Source organism: Nothobranchius furzeri, chromosome 18 (assembly GCF_043380555.1).
Source record: "Nothobranchius furzeri strain GRZ-AD chromosome 18, NfurGRZ-RIMD1, whole genome shotgun sequence".
NCBI lineage: Eukaryota > Metazoa > Chordata > Actinopteri > Cyprinodontiformes > Nothobranchiidae > Nothobranchius > Nothobranchius furzeri.
The window spans coordinates 36,594,698-36,611,246 of NC_091758.1; the positions used below are offsets into that span (position 1 = coordinate 36,594,698).

Sequence of the window (16,549 nt, forward strand, 5' to 3'; positions counted from 1 at the left end):
TTTCAACACCATAGCTCAGATATGGTAAAATAAATGAGTTAGAGTATCTGAAGGGATTTAATATTTAAAACAAATCTCATTCTACTCATAAGTCCTATATTTTTTGATATTTTTAACTTTATATCTATATGAGGCTTCCAACTCAGTTTTTCATCTATTGTAATTCCTGTAGTAATGTTGACAAAGCCTAAATCTCCTTCACCTCTGTGCTCCAGAACTTTGCCCCAAAGTCATGTTCTCTCTACCCCCCCACACCCTTCCCTCTTGCTTTCTACTCTCATCATCCAGCGGAGCTACAGTAAGGAGCTGGCCGGCTGTCAGCTGTGGGAAGTGGGCCAAGGTCTGAGGATTTGTGGGAGAGTTGGTAGAGCGCTCTAAAATTAGACGGTTTACGACGAAGCGGCACTGTTTATCACCAGTGAATAAATGTTCAAGTGCGGAGGAGGAAGATGGTCTGCAGATCTTGCTTCCATAATGGGCTGGAAAGTTTTTCCTCATCATGTTTTTATTGTAAAGTAATCCAGAGACCCTTAAAGTCACCCCTTCAGATCGGTTTTAAGCAGAAGTGTTCAAATATTCAACTAACCAGAGAGGCAAACACGGTGCTGCCTGCCTTTTCTTTTCATAACTATGTCTTTTTGACCGAGGAGCAATGACGAACAGGTTGAGGATGTTTGAACCGATCAAGATTTTTTAGCACTTTGGGTCAGATGAGGAGAGCGAGGAACGCTTGTCCTCTCCTCTCAACTATCCAACTGTTATCTCCTTTCATGTCTGTGCAACAGAAATCGCTAAATGTACACACACACACACACACACACACACACACACACACACACACACACGCGTGTTTTTATGGGTTTGTGTGGACTATGCCTTCTGAGTTTTTTGTGTGGACCCTGTGCACACACGCACGCACACACACACACACACACACACACACACACACACACACACACACACACACACACACACACACACACGCAGCATATTTTTACCACAACACCTTCAAAGGGCTGCAGATCTCACATGAAAGCCGTATCAAAGGTCTCCTCTCACCTTCAGCAGTTTTTAATTAACTACCTAACTACCAGCTCAGTGTGTCTAATACTGCGTTGCCGAAGCAACAGCCATGAGTCGGGCAGTAACCCGTCCGTCTTTTGCATTCAGATCTTTGAGAGCGACGCTGGAGGTCAGACTTACACCCTGCCACCAAAGAGCTCTGAGGTGAGTCAGCAGCGTCGTTTTGTCTGCTTTGGTTTCCAGATCTTTGATGCGGTGTCGAGTAAAGACAAAAACCTTCAGTCTGAAAGTAGCCACGACTCTTCTGTTGCTCTGACCTCTGCTCTGTTTCACAGCTTTGATAGTGGAGCTGTGTAAAGATATTTTTACACGCGTGTGTGGGGAGATTAAAAGGTGTGTGTGTGTGCCTGCCTGAGTGTGTTAGTTGTTCAGGATCAAAAGCAGAGATTCCTTTCATGTTGATCTGCAGGTGTCTGAGATAAAGTCAGCAGATCTAACAGAAGTTCAGCATGCCTGAACTCTCCTCTAAGCTAGTGGGAACACACAAACAAACCATGTACGTCATTTAAAAAATAAGACCGTTATCGGGCGTTTAATTAGGAACTCATTCATATTCTGATCACCTGAGCAGCTGGAAACTAGAGCTCTGTGTACAGATCAATACGTATGAAACATTGCAGCAATTCTGCAAACTTCCTCAATTTTTTCTCTTATTTTTACTGAACTGCATGTTCACAATAAAGCGCCAAATGATTTCAACACTCTTTAAGGATTTGAATTATGTTATTTTGCTCTAATTTGACTCTTCATGCATCAGAAACGGTAAAATTAGTTATTTCTTTAGTTTTGGCTTCAAACAACCTTTTAATTAGACAACCAGACCGTCTGATTTGGGCCAAAACCTACTTAAGTTAGAAACTCATCACCAGGGATCTGTTCTGCTTACAGATATTTACCGTATTTTCCGGAGTAGAAGTCTCACCAGCCATAAAATGTGTAACGAAGAAGAAAAAAACATATAAGTCGCATTTTGGGGGGAAATTTTACTATTTTTCTTACAAAATCTGAGACCAAGCGTTTCACATTGCAAGACAAGTACCTGTAACAATAACAGAATAAACAATCAGGGCGCAGCAGCGCGCCACGGTCTCCAGCTGAGGATGGCGGTGTTTCAAACCCTCCCAGCGGGGCAGAGAAGCTGAAACCTGGACCGGAGCTGGCCCGCAGCAGCGCGGTTTACATAACTTGGTATATAAGTCGCAGGACCTGCCAGACTATGAAAATAAGTGCAACTTATAGTCCCGAAAATATGGTATTGGCTTTGAAAGACAAATCTATTGTTTGTTGCAGTGGATGCAGAAAAAAATCAAGTTATTACAAAATTCTTATAGCTTATTTCAAAGTGAGTGAACAGTGGAAACGGCAGGTTACTGTTTGCCAACATTGATATTAAAATAAACGAATGAAACCACCGTGGCCTCTTGAGCTCGTTTCTAGTTGCGTCAGAAAGCCACCATAAAGAAACGTCCCGCTGGATGACCGATGTAAACGACACGTTGAGACAGTGAAGATGCAATGGGATGTACAGGATGTAGTGAATCAGTGAGTCTCTGGGACAAAACCGCTCTTATTTAGGGTCTTGAAAGATTTAGAACAGGAAGTGGTTCAGGAAAACAAAGACGCCTTTCATTAGTTCCGAGCTTTAATGTTGTTTTAAACAGCTTTGCCTTCAGATGAGTGTTTAAACCTCTTGGATTTGGTTGTGAGTGAAGAAAACTGCTCTTCACATGAATCTGTGTTGAACTGTTGGGGATTAAAACTCTTGGGACTAAAAAGAAGGAGAAGAAACAAATGACCATAACAGGCACAGTTCTTCATTTCTGTCTTAGTGGCTTTGTGTTGGCTGCTGTGTTTGGGACACAAATCTCGTAGATTACACTAATAAGCAGCCATCTTTTTTAATCCTCTACAGTAAAGTCACTTTAAGGGTATGTTGTTGTGAACAAAGCATGCAGGACGAGCCCAAAGCCCGGAGAAGGAGAGGATATTCTGACACTGCAGCTGGATCTGGTATGGAGCTGTCAGCGCTGAGTCTGATGGAAAAATTACACCTACATGGACTTCCACCCTCCTGTCTGCAGCAGAGTCGAGATGTTTCGACCACACAGATGATGAGACATGTTTGACTTCTTATCCTTAGAACTATTGATGTTGAATGTAAGCATCTCTGCTATTGTTGTTCAGTAAAGGTTTGAGTTCTTCTAGATTTAACCGGTCTCTGCTCTGGGCTACAGCGTCTAGCTGAGGACATCCTAAACGTCTTCAGACCAAACATGGACCAGATGACTGTAGAGGAAAACTCAACAGGTTTTCAGAAAAGTCAGACAGACGGTTTTAGAATGAAAGATTGAGATGAAAGGCTTTTCCCTCCAGAGAACAGGAGCAAATGCTGGGCTTTAGTTCTCAGTCTAATGTGAGGTTCAACAAAAAGGCCCGATCCCGCGGTTCCAGAGGTCTGCAGCATTCCTAGGGGTTTGATCATTTAGGGCTCTTAGGGCTGGGCGATACGGCCTAAAATCAATATCACGATAAATTGAGGATTTCACCTCGATGACGATAAATGGACGATAACTACGGGTATGTACAGAAAAAAGTTGTCCACTAGATGGGGCTGTTGCATGTATTACATTATGACTCAAGGTGGTTCAGCTTCTTAAAGGGACATGAATGTTGCCAACCTACACACACCTGTTCATTCTTTATTATCAAATTTATTGACATGAGAAAATTATCTCCAACAGTCAGAAATTTTGATAACGATACATTTTCAATATATTGCCCAGCCCTAGGCTCTATATGTCAGAAGCAAGAGTTTATAATGTGCTCTGGAGTGGATGGGAAGCCAGTGAAGCTGGATGGATGGAGGTGTGGCATGGGAACACTTAGGAGGTCATGTGAGAAGTCTCGATGCAGCATTTTGAATCAACTCATGGAAATAAATAAACAACATTTTAGTTCTGATGCTTTTCCACCTGACTACTTCTATTTGATTCTCCGTTTGGCATCCTTTTTCCTGATAACGGAAGGTTGCCTTCTGAGTCTGAAGAAGTTTTCCTGAGACCTGAGGAAGTCCTAGACTGGACACCATACTGCTGGTTGCAACCAGAGACCATCTTTAAATGACCGTCTTGGCTCTTGAGCAGCACCCGGTCACTCTCGACTTACCGACCCTCTTTGTCACGCCCTCCCAGCACGATCCACTAAATCAGAATACAAACCTGTTTTAAATCTAAGATCCGGGACAGGGGAGGGACAGAAACCCGCCCAAGTGGCTGAGCAGAACACCGTTACAGGAGTGGAAACATCACCTTTGGGTGGAGCTTAACGGAAATGAGGGGTAACACTTTTTAATAGATGAAGAAGAAGGAAATGACAGCTTTAGCTCCTTTGTGGTTGGCCTATAGTGCTGTAATATTTGTGTTGCTAACGGTGACAGAAGATGTGTTTTGGGGCAGCATCTGGATGGGCAGACTGAGTTGATCTCCAGACTTGAAGCGAAACTCTGAAGTCTTCAACTATTTGGCAAAGTTCAAACATAAACAGTGTGCACTGACCACACAGGGCACGTTTTGAAGCCCAGCACGAGCCTCCGCCTCAGACTTGGCAAACGTCGCTGGAACGGGCGACCGCTCCCTAACCATGAATGAGTGTCCAGTGTTAGTCAGCGGGAAACCAGATTTTTGACTTTCCGTTGAGCGTTCGTATCGCCTGGACACAGATGAGGTTGTTGCCATGACGACATGTTTGTTCCTATTTCGGTGCAGGCAGAAGTGGGTTTCAACAGGCCTGCTTGTGTTCTTTCTTTGCAACAGGTGACGGGGCGGGGGTGTTGTCTTAAGAACATTAGTGGCTTTTATTTATGCCAAAACTCCCAAATTAATTAAGAAAGAAAACAAAGTGGTTGTTTTTTGTTTCTGCGGCTCGTGTTTGTGAACGAAGCAAGGCTCTGAGTCAGACTCCAGCTTGTCCCTTGAGGCTGTTTGTCTGGCAGGGCAAAAGGCCCTTTTACTTCATGAGGTGATTCATCAACAACAGGCAGCCAGCTTGACATAAACAGAAAAACTCAAACACATCAGATGGAAAGCCTCCAATGCCCCGTGTTACAGTCCCACAACGCATTAGAAATATTTCCAGTTGCCCCGCTTGGTCCCGCGTCTCCGTTTTAACCGGATATGGTTGTTACATTTGGAGAGATGGAGCCTTTCCTTATGATCTATGGCCTTAATAATTGTGGTTTTGAGCTGCGCGGTGGCGCCTCCCTCTGCGTTTCCCCCTCCAGAGACACGGAGTCGCAACCAAAAGCCTCAAATGGCTGGTGAGGCTGAACGGTGGGCCGGCCCCCACCTTAAAGTCAACTCGAACTTCACTGCTAATGCCACGAATAATGCAACACGTAATTACCTCCAGGAAAGTTTGGAGATAAATCTTCCCTCCGCGTCGCAGGAGGACCGGTCTAGACCAATCCGCCGGCCCTTGACAATCATCTTGTGTACACGGTCATTATAACGAGGAGCTACCGCCGTCTGTGTTGCCAAATGAATTTCTGAAAGGCTAATTGTATGACATCTTTGCTCCGCTGCTTGATCCGGAGCCAAGCATTTAAACTAATGGAACCGTATTGATTTGTGTGTTATGGTGCTCGGCTCACCCTCCCTCCTCTGTTTACCTCCTTCCTCACACACACACACACACACACACACACACACACACACACACACACACACACACACACACACACACACACACACACACACACACACTTATCTACCACTACTCATCCACTTCTCTCTATCATTCCTTCACCTTCCTTTAGAGGCTGAACATACTGACCAGCATCTACTCCATGTCGCCCCCTGATGGGGGTATTTGGGAGAACCTCAGTGGGGCCACAGACAGGCTGATGAGTGTTTACATGCCAGACGGCCTGACGGTCCAAGTTCCCACCAGAAGAGACCAGACAGCTGCAGACCTTCTCTGTGCAGCTTGCAAGGTTGGATTTCAAGGAAATGACATTTCACCACAGTGATGATATTTCTGACAGCTGATGCAAGGAAAAAGGGGAACTGAAGCAGTGATGCCATTTCAGCTATCGTCATGTGTAGAATTAGGATTTCTTTGACCTCTTTAGTATCGACTCAGTTGCATTACGCAGAGATGTCATAAATCCTTTCATCTGATGCAAACATGCATGCTATCCCTTAAGGTTGAATCTTTGCACCACGTGAAGAGTCTGTAAATAATTCACACCTCGCCTGCACAGCAGCAAGCTCGTCGGTGCATGAAAAATGTCACATCGTTCTGTGGATATGGGCAACTGAACACTAAGTGGCTCCTTGTGTAAACAGGTGAAGCAGCTGGACCCGGCCTTGCACGGCCTCCGACTGCAGTGGCGGGCGGGACGGGACGTGGAGGTCCGATTCGTGGCTCCCGGCGAGCTCCTCTGCGATGTGGTACGGAGGACGAATGTTCACAATCCCTCCAGCGCTTTTTATGATCTCGTCTTTACTTCACTGTGTATCGATTCGCTTCACATCGCCCCGCAGGTCGGTGATCAGCTGGAGGTGGTTCCGGCTAATGTGTTCACACTGCACATGAGGAGACCAAGCAGCACTACCGACTTTGGTGAGTCACGCATACAAGAACACAAAGATCCCCATGTGTGACTGCAGCTGTACTCATAAGAGCTCCCGTTTTCATGCCAGGATTTGCAGTGACGGGACACATCGACAACCAGAAGAACAGCAGGATTTTTGTCAGTGAAGTTCTCCCTGAAGGATCGGCCTTTAATGAAGGTGGTTGTCCTCTCTAACCCTTACCCCGGCTTTCCACAGGAGCCGTCAGCAGCACGTTACTGCAGCAGCACGTCATAGCTGCTGATAGAAACCGCTGTGGTCAACAGAACCTTTTCCACTGGAGCCGTCAGCAGCGCGAGTCGGCCGCGTCTCAGGAGCAGCATGTCGCGGCCTTTACGCGCCGGTTCTATTTTCTACGCGCGACGCCTCTGAAACGGGTCAAGTTCGACATTTTTGGGGAAGGAAAGACAGGAAATCGGACGCGGAAATGGAGAGAAGCTCCCGAGATGTTCAGAATAAAGAAAGTACTGCCTTCCGGTTGCTTTACTTTAAAAAAAGTTACTAACTGTGCGGCCCTGTGAGAAGTTATCGCCTAGCTAGCAGTCTCCTTTGTTTTTCAGGTCCGTATTGGCGATTATAAAACGGACAGAACATAAAACACAAACCATGTTGTAGTTTTGTCCTGCTTGTTGTTGTGTTTACTGACGAAGTCACTCGTGTGAATTCGTGCTCGGTCGGTGACAGCTGCTCCCCTGCTGCTTCGCGTCTCGTGGGAAGGGCCAAGCAGCAGTTTACGCGAGCAAGACGTGCTGCTGACGGCTCCCGTGGAAACCCGGGGTTAAACGTGCCAGTTACAGTGTCATGCAGGTGCTGAATCTCCTCCGTGTGCGTTCAGGTCTGCGTCCGGGAGATGAGATCCTGGTGCTGAACGGCCGTTGTGTGTCCACTTTGGACCTGACGTTGATCCAGACTCTGTTTGCTGAACACACCCTGCACCTGAGGCTGAGACGGGACGGTTGTGTCCCGTCAGCTCCGACGTCGGACCGTCTGATCCCTTCATCCGATCACAGCCAGGAGTTTCGTAGCAAACACCACCGAGCCAAGTCCTCATCAGGTGAGTTGTTACACATTCAGAAGGTTTACCTGAAGATGCTCCAGATGGATTTATGTTTTCAAACCAAAGTGGGACCCTAGTTTGTTTTGTGAAGATGTCGATCGTTTTACTTTCACAAATCCTGAAACCACATCTCAAACGCGCATCGTCGTTTTCCATTTCTTCACTTTTATCAGTCACTCGTCTTTCACGATTGATGTAAGCGTATTTGTTGGCTGCTCTGTGCAGCACGGATGATAAAGCAGAAACTTCACGGTCTGCGTCTCAACGTGAACCACTGAGATGGGCGCTTCCATCACAAGACAGCCGCCAGACTCCTGTTTTTGTCAACATCGTCACTTCCCCAGAAGTTACCGTTTGTTTCATGGTGAACAAAAACCCGATGAAACAGCAGAAAGATAAAGATCGGATGAAATTTAACAAGTCTGACACGAAAGGAGGGTCATTCGGCTCGGTTTAACCTCTCTGTGGATGCAAGGTGACGGCAAGGCCGCCCACGTGGCACCGAACACTCCAGCCATTCTAGCTGGTAGACGAGTCGATTGCTTTTAAAGCCCCACATTAGAAGAAGAGAACTTTACATTTAGTCAGGAGTTTGTGTGTTTGAGAAGTCGGGGAGCGGTGGAGGGTGTTTTAAAGAGAAATCTAACGGGTTAGTGCTGCTGCTCTACCACGGTCTGAATCCACAGAGCCTGTTTTACTGCAACAAAAACAAAAAGAGTCTGTTTCAGAGAAAGTGTTAAGTGTCATCTTAATTATAGCAATTCATTACTGTTTCCTGCTCTTCAGACATAATTAAGCACAAAGGGATTAATGACTTGAAGGTCTCATTACTGGCGGATCAAAGCACCTGCAGTTCTCTGCTTCATCCCTAGAGGGCACTTGCTTCCAAGCCGGAGAAGAAGAATGGAGACTTCTGACAGAAAACCCCAAAAACCTTTTTTCTCCCGCCTTTTCTTAGGAGGAAGCGCTCTGTCACCTTTAAGTGTTTTGAGAGCAATTAGAAAATGTGAGCTTTCAAATCCGTGTGAGGTGTTTTTATTTCCTGTGGTGATTTTGGCCGACCTTCCAGACGACAAAGATAAATAACACGCAGGAGACTTTGTCCTTGGGACTCAGATTTAAATACTCAGGCTTCCTGATTATATCATTCTGTAACGTGTGTTACTATGGAAACAGGCATGGATATCTAAGAGAATATAAAAAAAATCTTTTCATTAACTAGAACTGCCACACTGACATAAGCGAATGACCTTGTGCTTTAACTTTCAGATGCCTGCGTTAGTTTTTGAAAAGTTTGTGTTTTCTTAGTTGGAAAAATAAGAATAGCTGCTCTGACTCCCTTCCTCCTGCCCCGTTTCTCCAGACGTGTTTGCTGCAGCCGACAGCGGAGAGGCCCGGTGCGTAGGACCAGAGAACGATCACTCCCACTGTGCACACCGGCTCGTTCAGCACAGCAAGGTAGGAGTAAAGAACCAGTGTTCTCCATCCACACGCTGCACCTGCCTGTCCTTCCAGGTTTGTGTGTGTGTGTGTGTGTGTGTGTGTAGGGGAGAAGGAAAACCAGGAACAGTGTTGCGTGAGCCCTGTGCCCACTCGGGCGGCAGCTGCGAGGCTGTCAGGAAGCAGACTGGCACCAATCCGTAGCATTACCATAATTAGGATAGCCGCCGGTATAAACACAGCTTATTACTGTCACAGAGCCGGGAAGCGGACGGAGTGTGGCACTCGTGTTGCTCTGCCTCCAGCAAACATGAGTCACGTGGAAAGCCTGTGAAGAGTTTTTATTTATATCAAATAATTGAAACTTTCGAGTTTGTTTTTTGTCTTTTTATTTCAAATCGCTTTACAGGAACATCTCTTCTCCAGTAAACAAAAGCTAACGGCTCGTGGCCTTTCAGCTGTTAAATATCTGCTCTTTTTAATGGGGGGGGGGGGGGTAAACCGACCCCTTTTGGGAATACTTCTACTTCTATGTGAGAATGGGTTTATGGAGAGCGCTGATGAGTGTGTGTGTGTGTGTGTGTGGTCCCTAAAGTGGTGATGACATGGCTCGGTGCCTACAATCTGAAGAATGTTCAAACTTGTTTACCTAATATTCCATCTTCAAAGCTGTGTACAGTTGTCGACTAATTCGCTCATGGTGTAACGTGGAAACACGAAAAAACAAACAGGTTCATATTCATCCAGGTAAGAAAAACAAAAGATTCCGGCGGAATATTCGGTCGGCATCGCCTGTAGATCTATTTGCCTGCAGAAGATGCCGTGCAGTATTGGACCTGAGGTCAGGCCTGGAGGTGGATTAGAAAAAACAAGTCTCCTCTTCAGTCTACTCGGGCTTTATTCCTTTTGTTTACCCAGAGACACGAGTCGGTCCCACTGCACTGCACCACCACTGCTGCTCAGCTTCCTGCAGATTATGTTTTTACTCCAGGAATGACTGGAATAGATGTGTGTGTAGGGTTTGGGAAACTGAGTGTTTATGAGCTCAATCTATATTTTACCTCTGCTTATGGCCAATAAGCTGTGATACTCTATCTGAATATAGAATATCCCCCTGCTTGGTCTTTATCAGTGTTGGGAAAGTTACTTTTCAAAAGTAATTAGTTATAGTTACTAATTACTTTGTCAAAAAAGTAACTCAGTTACTGAGTTACGAGATTATAAAAGTAACTAATTACCAAGAAAAATAACTACTTAGTTACTTTTTTTGTAAGTAGCAATAAACAAATGTTCACTTAATGATTATTTGACTATTAGTTGTGGAAGTTCATCTTTTGATTTTAAATCTTCTTTCTTCTGTGAAGCAAGGAGTCTTAGATAAAGGGTGCTCTGTGAGTGACCTTGGAGAGAATGTTATTGTTATGATTTCATTACCTCTGTCAGAGCTGCAGGCTCTGAGCTCCAGCTGAGGGGATGAAGGCTGGCTGATTTAAAGGGAACACGTGCAGTCTCGTGTCTCCTTTTTGACCAGATGTTGGACGGTCAAACCGTGCCTAAAAACTGACCGTTGCTGTGCGTTACGTGTGTGTGCTGGAAGGCGGCCATGTGCACACGAGACACAAAGGAAAAGACAAATGTCACCTTTTTCATCAGTAGGAGTGAGCCACTGCGAAGGGAATGTTGAAAATCCAAAGCTAAAGCGCAGCCTAATATATTGGTGCTGGTAAATTACCTTTTTGTTGCTGGATTTAATCACATCGCAGCCTTCAGCTGATTCTCCAGGGTGAGGAGGGAGGAATTGAGTCACCAGGTAGAGAATCAGTCCAGTATCAGCAGGTAGGCTCACGCATGCCCGCGTTGTTGTGAAAGTCGACGGAGATGGATGAAGGAGGAACGAGTTTCCAGCTCTCTGTCACATTTTATTAGTTGCTTAATTGAAAATCAGTCGTTTGTTTTCTGTTTTGGGTGATGTTGTTGTTTTCCATCTGGATTCTGATTTACATTTTGAGTTTTCCTTAATAAAATATTTGGCTGCAGACAGAATCAGCAGACGGTTTACACAACGCCGTGCTTCTGTTATGAGCTTAACCAATCGATTGCAGATGTCATCTGAAGCGGTCGCGGATGACTCCCACGAGAGCGCTCAGACTAAAGCGATCTGACGTGGATAGAGAGTGGAACTGTGCTTACAGGCAAAATTAAAACAGCAGTAATTTCTATGAGATTTGATGGTTTAAGGCTTCTGGGATTTTATCTGATTACTGAATATTTGTTTACATCTTTATTTTAAACCCAAAACATAGATTATTTTTGCTCCTTCTAGTTTTTCCTGTGGGAATAACTGCGTTTTATGTTGCCTGATATATTAAACTAAGTGAATCTGGTTTGGAGGGACAAGAAAACGAAGTGGACACGTCTAATGTAGAAGTCCTTTCCTAAAAACAAAACCAAGGTTTCCGCTAAGAAGCCTGCCGATGTGGCTTTTCTACGGCCGATACCGATGTTTATGAACAGCCGGTGGCGATAATGTGCTGCTGATGTTAACGGTCTATAATTAGACATTTTCTGCTTTATTTTCACGCTAAAATGTCACTAATGACAGTTGATGCACAACCTTTCTGAACTGAATGTTTTCTTATTTTTCTGCACTGCTTCATATTGAAATCAAATATTAATATTATTGATATTATTAAACCAAAGTTAATCAAACGTATCAGTAAACTAAGTAATAAATAGAAAATATATCGATAAAAAGAAGTGTCAGTTGACAATAATGTTTATGAGAATCTATGAAGCAGATGTTTTTCAGGAATTCAAATATAAATCGACGTGCCTGACTTTAAATTGGCTCTACTGAAGAGGTTATCGGCCGATGTGATATGTAAACGCAGGTAAATATCGGCCTGATGTGTCGGTCTAACCCTAGTTTCTAGGTCTTTTTGTTGAGTAGATGGATGAAGCGTCTCCGACATGACTGCTAAGAAAAGGCAAACTGTTCGAGATGGCAGCAGAGGAACCCAAAACAAACAAAACCTCAACAAAGTTTGCCGAAAATGACCATTTTGAACAAATCATGAGCAATGAAATCAGCAGAAAAGTACCTGAATAATTTAGTTTTCACCTTTTGAGTTATTGGCCACCACCAAAGTTTATGCTCTTGTCTTCCTTAAGCAAAGGTTAAACAGCGAGCAGACATATTAAGCCTCTTTGCATCCATCCAGACCAGACGTTCCATTAAGAGCCTTTAACTGGGTTTATGATGGAAGCTAGAAGTGGAGCCGCGCTCCGTCTGGAGAAATTCAGTTTGATGCATTGATGTTCCGATTTTGTTTCTGGGTAATAATGCCATCAAACCTGCGTGCATTCATATGATTTCAGCGTTTCTGCTGGACGAGCACGTCCGAGGTGTTTTCAGACCCTTTACATATGTTTGCATGTAAAAGCAGTTCCTCCATTTTTATCAACTCCCAGATTTCAGACAGAGACGCGTCATCTAGTCTCCCTTCCAGCTCCAAAATTTAGACAATCTCCTGTACCTGACTTCCGTGTGTGTGTGTGTGTGTGTGTGTGTGTGTGTGTGTGTGTGTGTGTGTGTGTGTGTGTGTGTGTGTGTGTGTTATGACTAAGCCCATCAGTTGCCATCTGGCCATAAGGAGCCTATTAATCTGGGCTTACCGCTGGCGGCTCAGTTAACGAGCCTCCTTTGGTCAGTCCACTTCAGTGTAAACAAGTTAGATCAGCACCAAACGGAAGCCATGATACCACCTCGCTCGGGATGACCTCATCGGGGGCGGCTGGAACTGCAACGGCCCCGACGAGGAGCGATGAAGACCCCCGGGAATGCCTCTACCTCACCACCTTAGCCGAGCTTTTTCTGCACGACCGGTCTCCAGCCCACGCGCTGTGCTCCCTGCTAGCCATGTGCTGGTTCTGGACGTGCGGCTCTGAAGCAGAGCAGGCAGACCTTTTTTTAGGATCTGCGCTGCTCAGCTTAGGACGACTGCTTAAAGACGAGCTGTCCTGCCTGACTGAGGAGGTGACGGCCTGCCTGTCCTGCCAGAGAGGCGCCAAAGGGGACAAACGGATGGTAATTATGGGCCGTTGTGCTTGTGGGAGGAATTCACCGAGAGCTGATACTGTAAGAATTCACACCTCCGCTGCTAACTTTCTAACAAATCCCACAAACATCTGTGGGATTGTGGTAAAAATATCTCCAGCGCTGGTTTGTCAGAAGGTTGATGCACACCACAAACTCATAGTCAGCGTTTCCCTCGGAAGGAAAGAAGTCCGGATCCTTCATCTAAAAGTCTTCTTGAATAAACTTGTATTTATTTTAGGTGCCTTGGCGTGAGAGAAGAGAATAATGGTGGCGCTTCTTTGCCTTTGTAGCAGCAGCCATGCAGTGAAGTGGATCTGAATAGCCGGGGGGACTCGGTAGAATAGGTGCTTTAAGCTGAAGCGGGCTTCATTATTAAAACACACCCCTCTCCCCAAGTCCCCCGAGAGTTAGCAGAATAATATTTGTTAACGATGAATAATAAAAGGCATAAATGGGTTTGAGTGGAGCGCAACGGGACCCCCCACCTGCTCTGTTTGATTTATGAGACTGTGTTGTCTTTTATTGGGCTTTGAAAGGATGGCGTGGTGGCACCATAGCCCGCTACGATGGCGCATGAATCACTGGGTGGCTGCTCTTTCTCTCTCGGCCTCACCGTGTCATGACGAGGCTGTTTTCTGTGAGGGATGGGTGAAAGCAGCCCCCAGGGGCACGCCCGTATTTCATCCCGTCTTTTTTATCCTCTCCCTCCCCACATTTGTTTGTTTATTGCAGCAAAGATGGAGCTCATGTGGGTGAAGCGTACGCCTTTTCCTTTGATTTTGAGCAGCGTTTCATTGCAGCACCAAAAAAAAAAAAGTTCTGCACATAATGACTCGCAGCTCTTAAAACGGACCCCCAACCCAATCCTATAAGCATCGGTGCCCTGAAGAAAAGTACTGAGATCTAAACTCAAATAGGGTTTTTACTTCTCTGCCTTTAAAAATGTAAAACTATTGTATTTGTTGATCACTTTTCACATTAAAGCCGCTAATGGGTTAAGTGAATAACTCCCACCCTCCAAGGGGTTGAAGCTCAGGAGATAAGTGAGGTTTTCTGGTAATTGGTAGTTCGATTCGAGGCTTCTCTAGTCTAAGAGTTTGTTTTTGGGGAAGAGCTCTCGTCTCCAGCATGTTCATTGGAAAAAGAGGCTGAAACCTTTTTATAATCTGCTGCGTTGAAGGAAAATAGCTGTTTAAATACCACACACAACATAGCAGTGGCTACTAGAGGTTAAAGGTCAACAATAAACTGTAATAACCTCATTTGGCATTCAGGAGGAAGCCCTAGCTACATGTTGATGCCAGAATTTTAGCTTTTTAATGCTTTAAAGCTGTGAAATTCCTGTTATTTCGAAGGTTTGGACGAGAATCTAAGCTTGTGGTTGTCAGCGGTGCTCTCTTCAGATTTGGGGTAAGTTCGTACCTCCAGAAAGGGACTTTAATGAGGGTGCTTCTCCACCTGTGAATAAGAAGGTGGTGATTTATTGATCCAGCTATGTTCTAACCCTCATCTATGACTGAGATTTATGCTGTGACCAAAATAACTAAATCCTGGGCCCTTAACAATTGGGGCGAGGAGATCTGTGATCCAAGAGAAGCTGCCGCTACTCCTCCACATCAGAGCCAAAACTCACTAGAGAGGGAATATTCTACCTTAGAAACTTCTCTGGTTTCCCCAGAAGGAACTGGGAGGGATGACTTGGTTCTCCTAGACCTGTCGTCTCTGGGACTTTTGGATTTGATGGAAACTTTAAGTGGCTTTAATTCACACTTTTACTTATTTGGCCTTTTTTAATTTCTCCGTTAATCCCAGATGAACTCCTGTGACATGCTGATGTTTTATTCTTGTGCATGGCCATAGTTAACATTCCTGCCTTGTTACCCCCTCTGACTCGGAGCCTCCCATTTTTGAGTCAGCCATTCCTCTGTGTGCAGAGGTAACAAGCCAGAACACTCTACATTGTGCTGGTACCATTGAGACCGGACACCAAAACAGCTCCCGGCCTTTCCATACAGCTCTCTGGAAATCACAGCGGAGAGGTCATCTAGAGGCGCAAAAGGAGGAATGACGATTGAAGCGAGGAGTGGCGACAGAGGAAGAGCGATGCTGATGCAAGAGCTGCTAATTTCCCCCCAAAGTGGCCAGAATTTATTCCTCTGATCGGCGTGCAAAACAAGGCAGGAGGAAGTGATTCTTCTCTGCTTACGCCTTCAGGATGGAAGGATAGAGAATCGATGGCTCAAACTCCATCAGAGGCAGAATTGGTCCTTAAGGCCGAAGCTTCCGGCCTATCCAAGGTTGCAAATTAGGAGGGGAAGGCAGGGGAAAGTTGGGAATGTCTGATTCTTTAAGAAGGAAATTCAAGACGGTCAAGCTGTACATTCAGATGTATTAGTGTGGAGTCATGCCGAAGTTTAGGGGAAGCAAGCTGCGCAGGAAGGGTTGCTCTCTGGCTCGACGGACTCAGCGTCACGCGGCGGCAGCATGGAGGCTCCTCTACCGACTGGTCTTCATAGTGACCCGGAGACTGGGAGAGGTACTTTATGGACACTTATTTAACGCTTTTGAAGAGTGAGACAGTAAGTCATCGGGCCCGTGCTCATGAAAGCGAGTTGATTCAACAGAAGCTGTTGATTAAACGTTCAAACGGTTAATGTCAGTGAGAGATGAACGCAGGCGTGTAGGTTGAGCGTGTATGCGACGGCAGCTCCTTTGATCTGTTTGGAGTGACAGCGTGATTCGATTTTACTCAACTTTAAAAGCATTTTGGAATAAAGCCCTTCACTTTGACAGCAAACATGCACGCGTGCAGACAGAGGATTCGAGATCAAACAGGAAGTCCTGCTAGGCGTCGCCAGAATGTAGACAGAAGACAAAGTAACAGCGTACAAAGAAGGGTAAAGAACTATTTTCTAAACTGACTCAAGGGTACAAACGTGATGTGGAGTCGACACCTATCAGGGAGAAAACCTGAACGGGAATTTTCAGCGGTGCTGTCGGATCCACTTGTTTTCCGCAGCTCTCCCAGGCTTCTCTTCCGTCACTGCTGGCTCACATCCTTCGCTCCTAATCGGTTATCTGGGCTGGCTGTCAGGCTGCGTTGGGTGGATTGTTACGACGGCCTTCTGAGTCACGAGTGTGTCCTTTCTCTCTGCCCAGCTTCTCCTGTCTGGCAGCAGTGCAGGTGCATTAATAAACAAGCAAACAGTTCACAAATTTCCCTTTTTGCTCTCCAGT

General features: G+C 45.4%; 1 protein-coding gene across 6 annotated transcripts in view; it reads left to right on the forward strand.

Annotated features, from left to right (window-relative positions):
* tiam2a (TIAM Rac1 associated GEF 2a) overlaps positions 1 to 16,549 on the forward strand; it is a 107,850-nt gene that overhangs the window by 77,869 nt on the left and 13,432 nt on the right. For 3 of the 6 annotated variants that reach the window (XM_070546728.1, XM_070546729.1, XM_070546730.1), the window contains exons 9-15: positions 1,171 to 1,227; positions 5,897 to 6,073; positions 6,429 to 6,533; positions 6,627 to 6,705; positions 6,786 to 6,875; positions 7,552 to 7,770; positions 9,137 to 9,231. In XM_070546728.1, coding sequence (XP_070402829.1) covers positions 1,171 to 1,227; positions 5,897 to 6,073; positions 6,429 to 6,533; positions 6,627 to 6,705; positions 6,786 to 6,875; positions 7,552 to 7,770; positions 9,137 to 9,231 — 822 coding nt within the window. Of the gene's footprint in view, positions 1 to 1,170; positions 1,228 to 5,896; positions 6,074 to 6,428; positions 6,534 to 6,626; positions 6,706 to 6,785; positions 6,876 to 7,551; positions 7,771 to 9,136; positions 9,232 to 12,803; positions 13,301 to 15,589; positions 15,849 to 16,549 lie in introns of those variants that run through there. The other 3 variants (XM_070546731.1, XM_070546732.1, XM_070546733.1) reach the window with 3 other exon arrangements.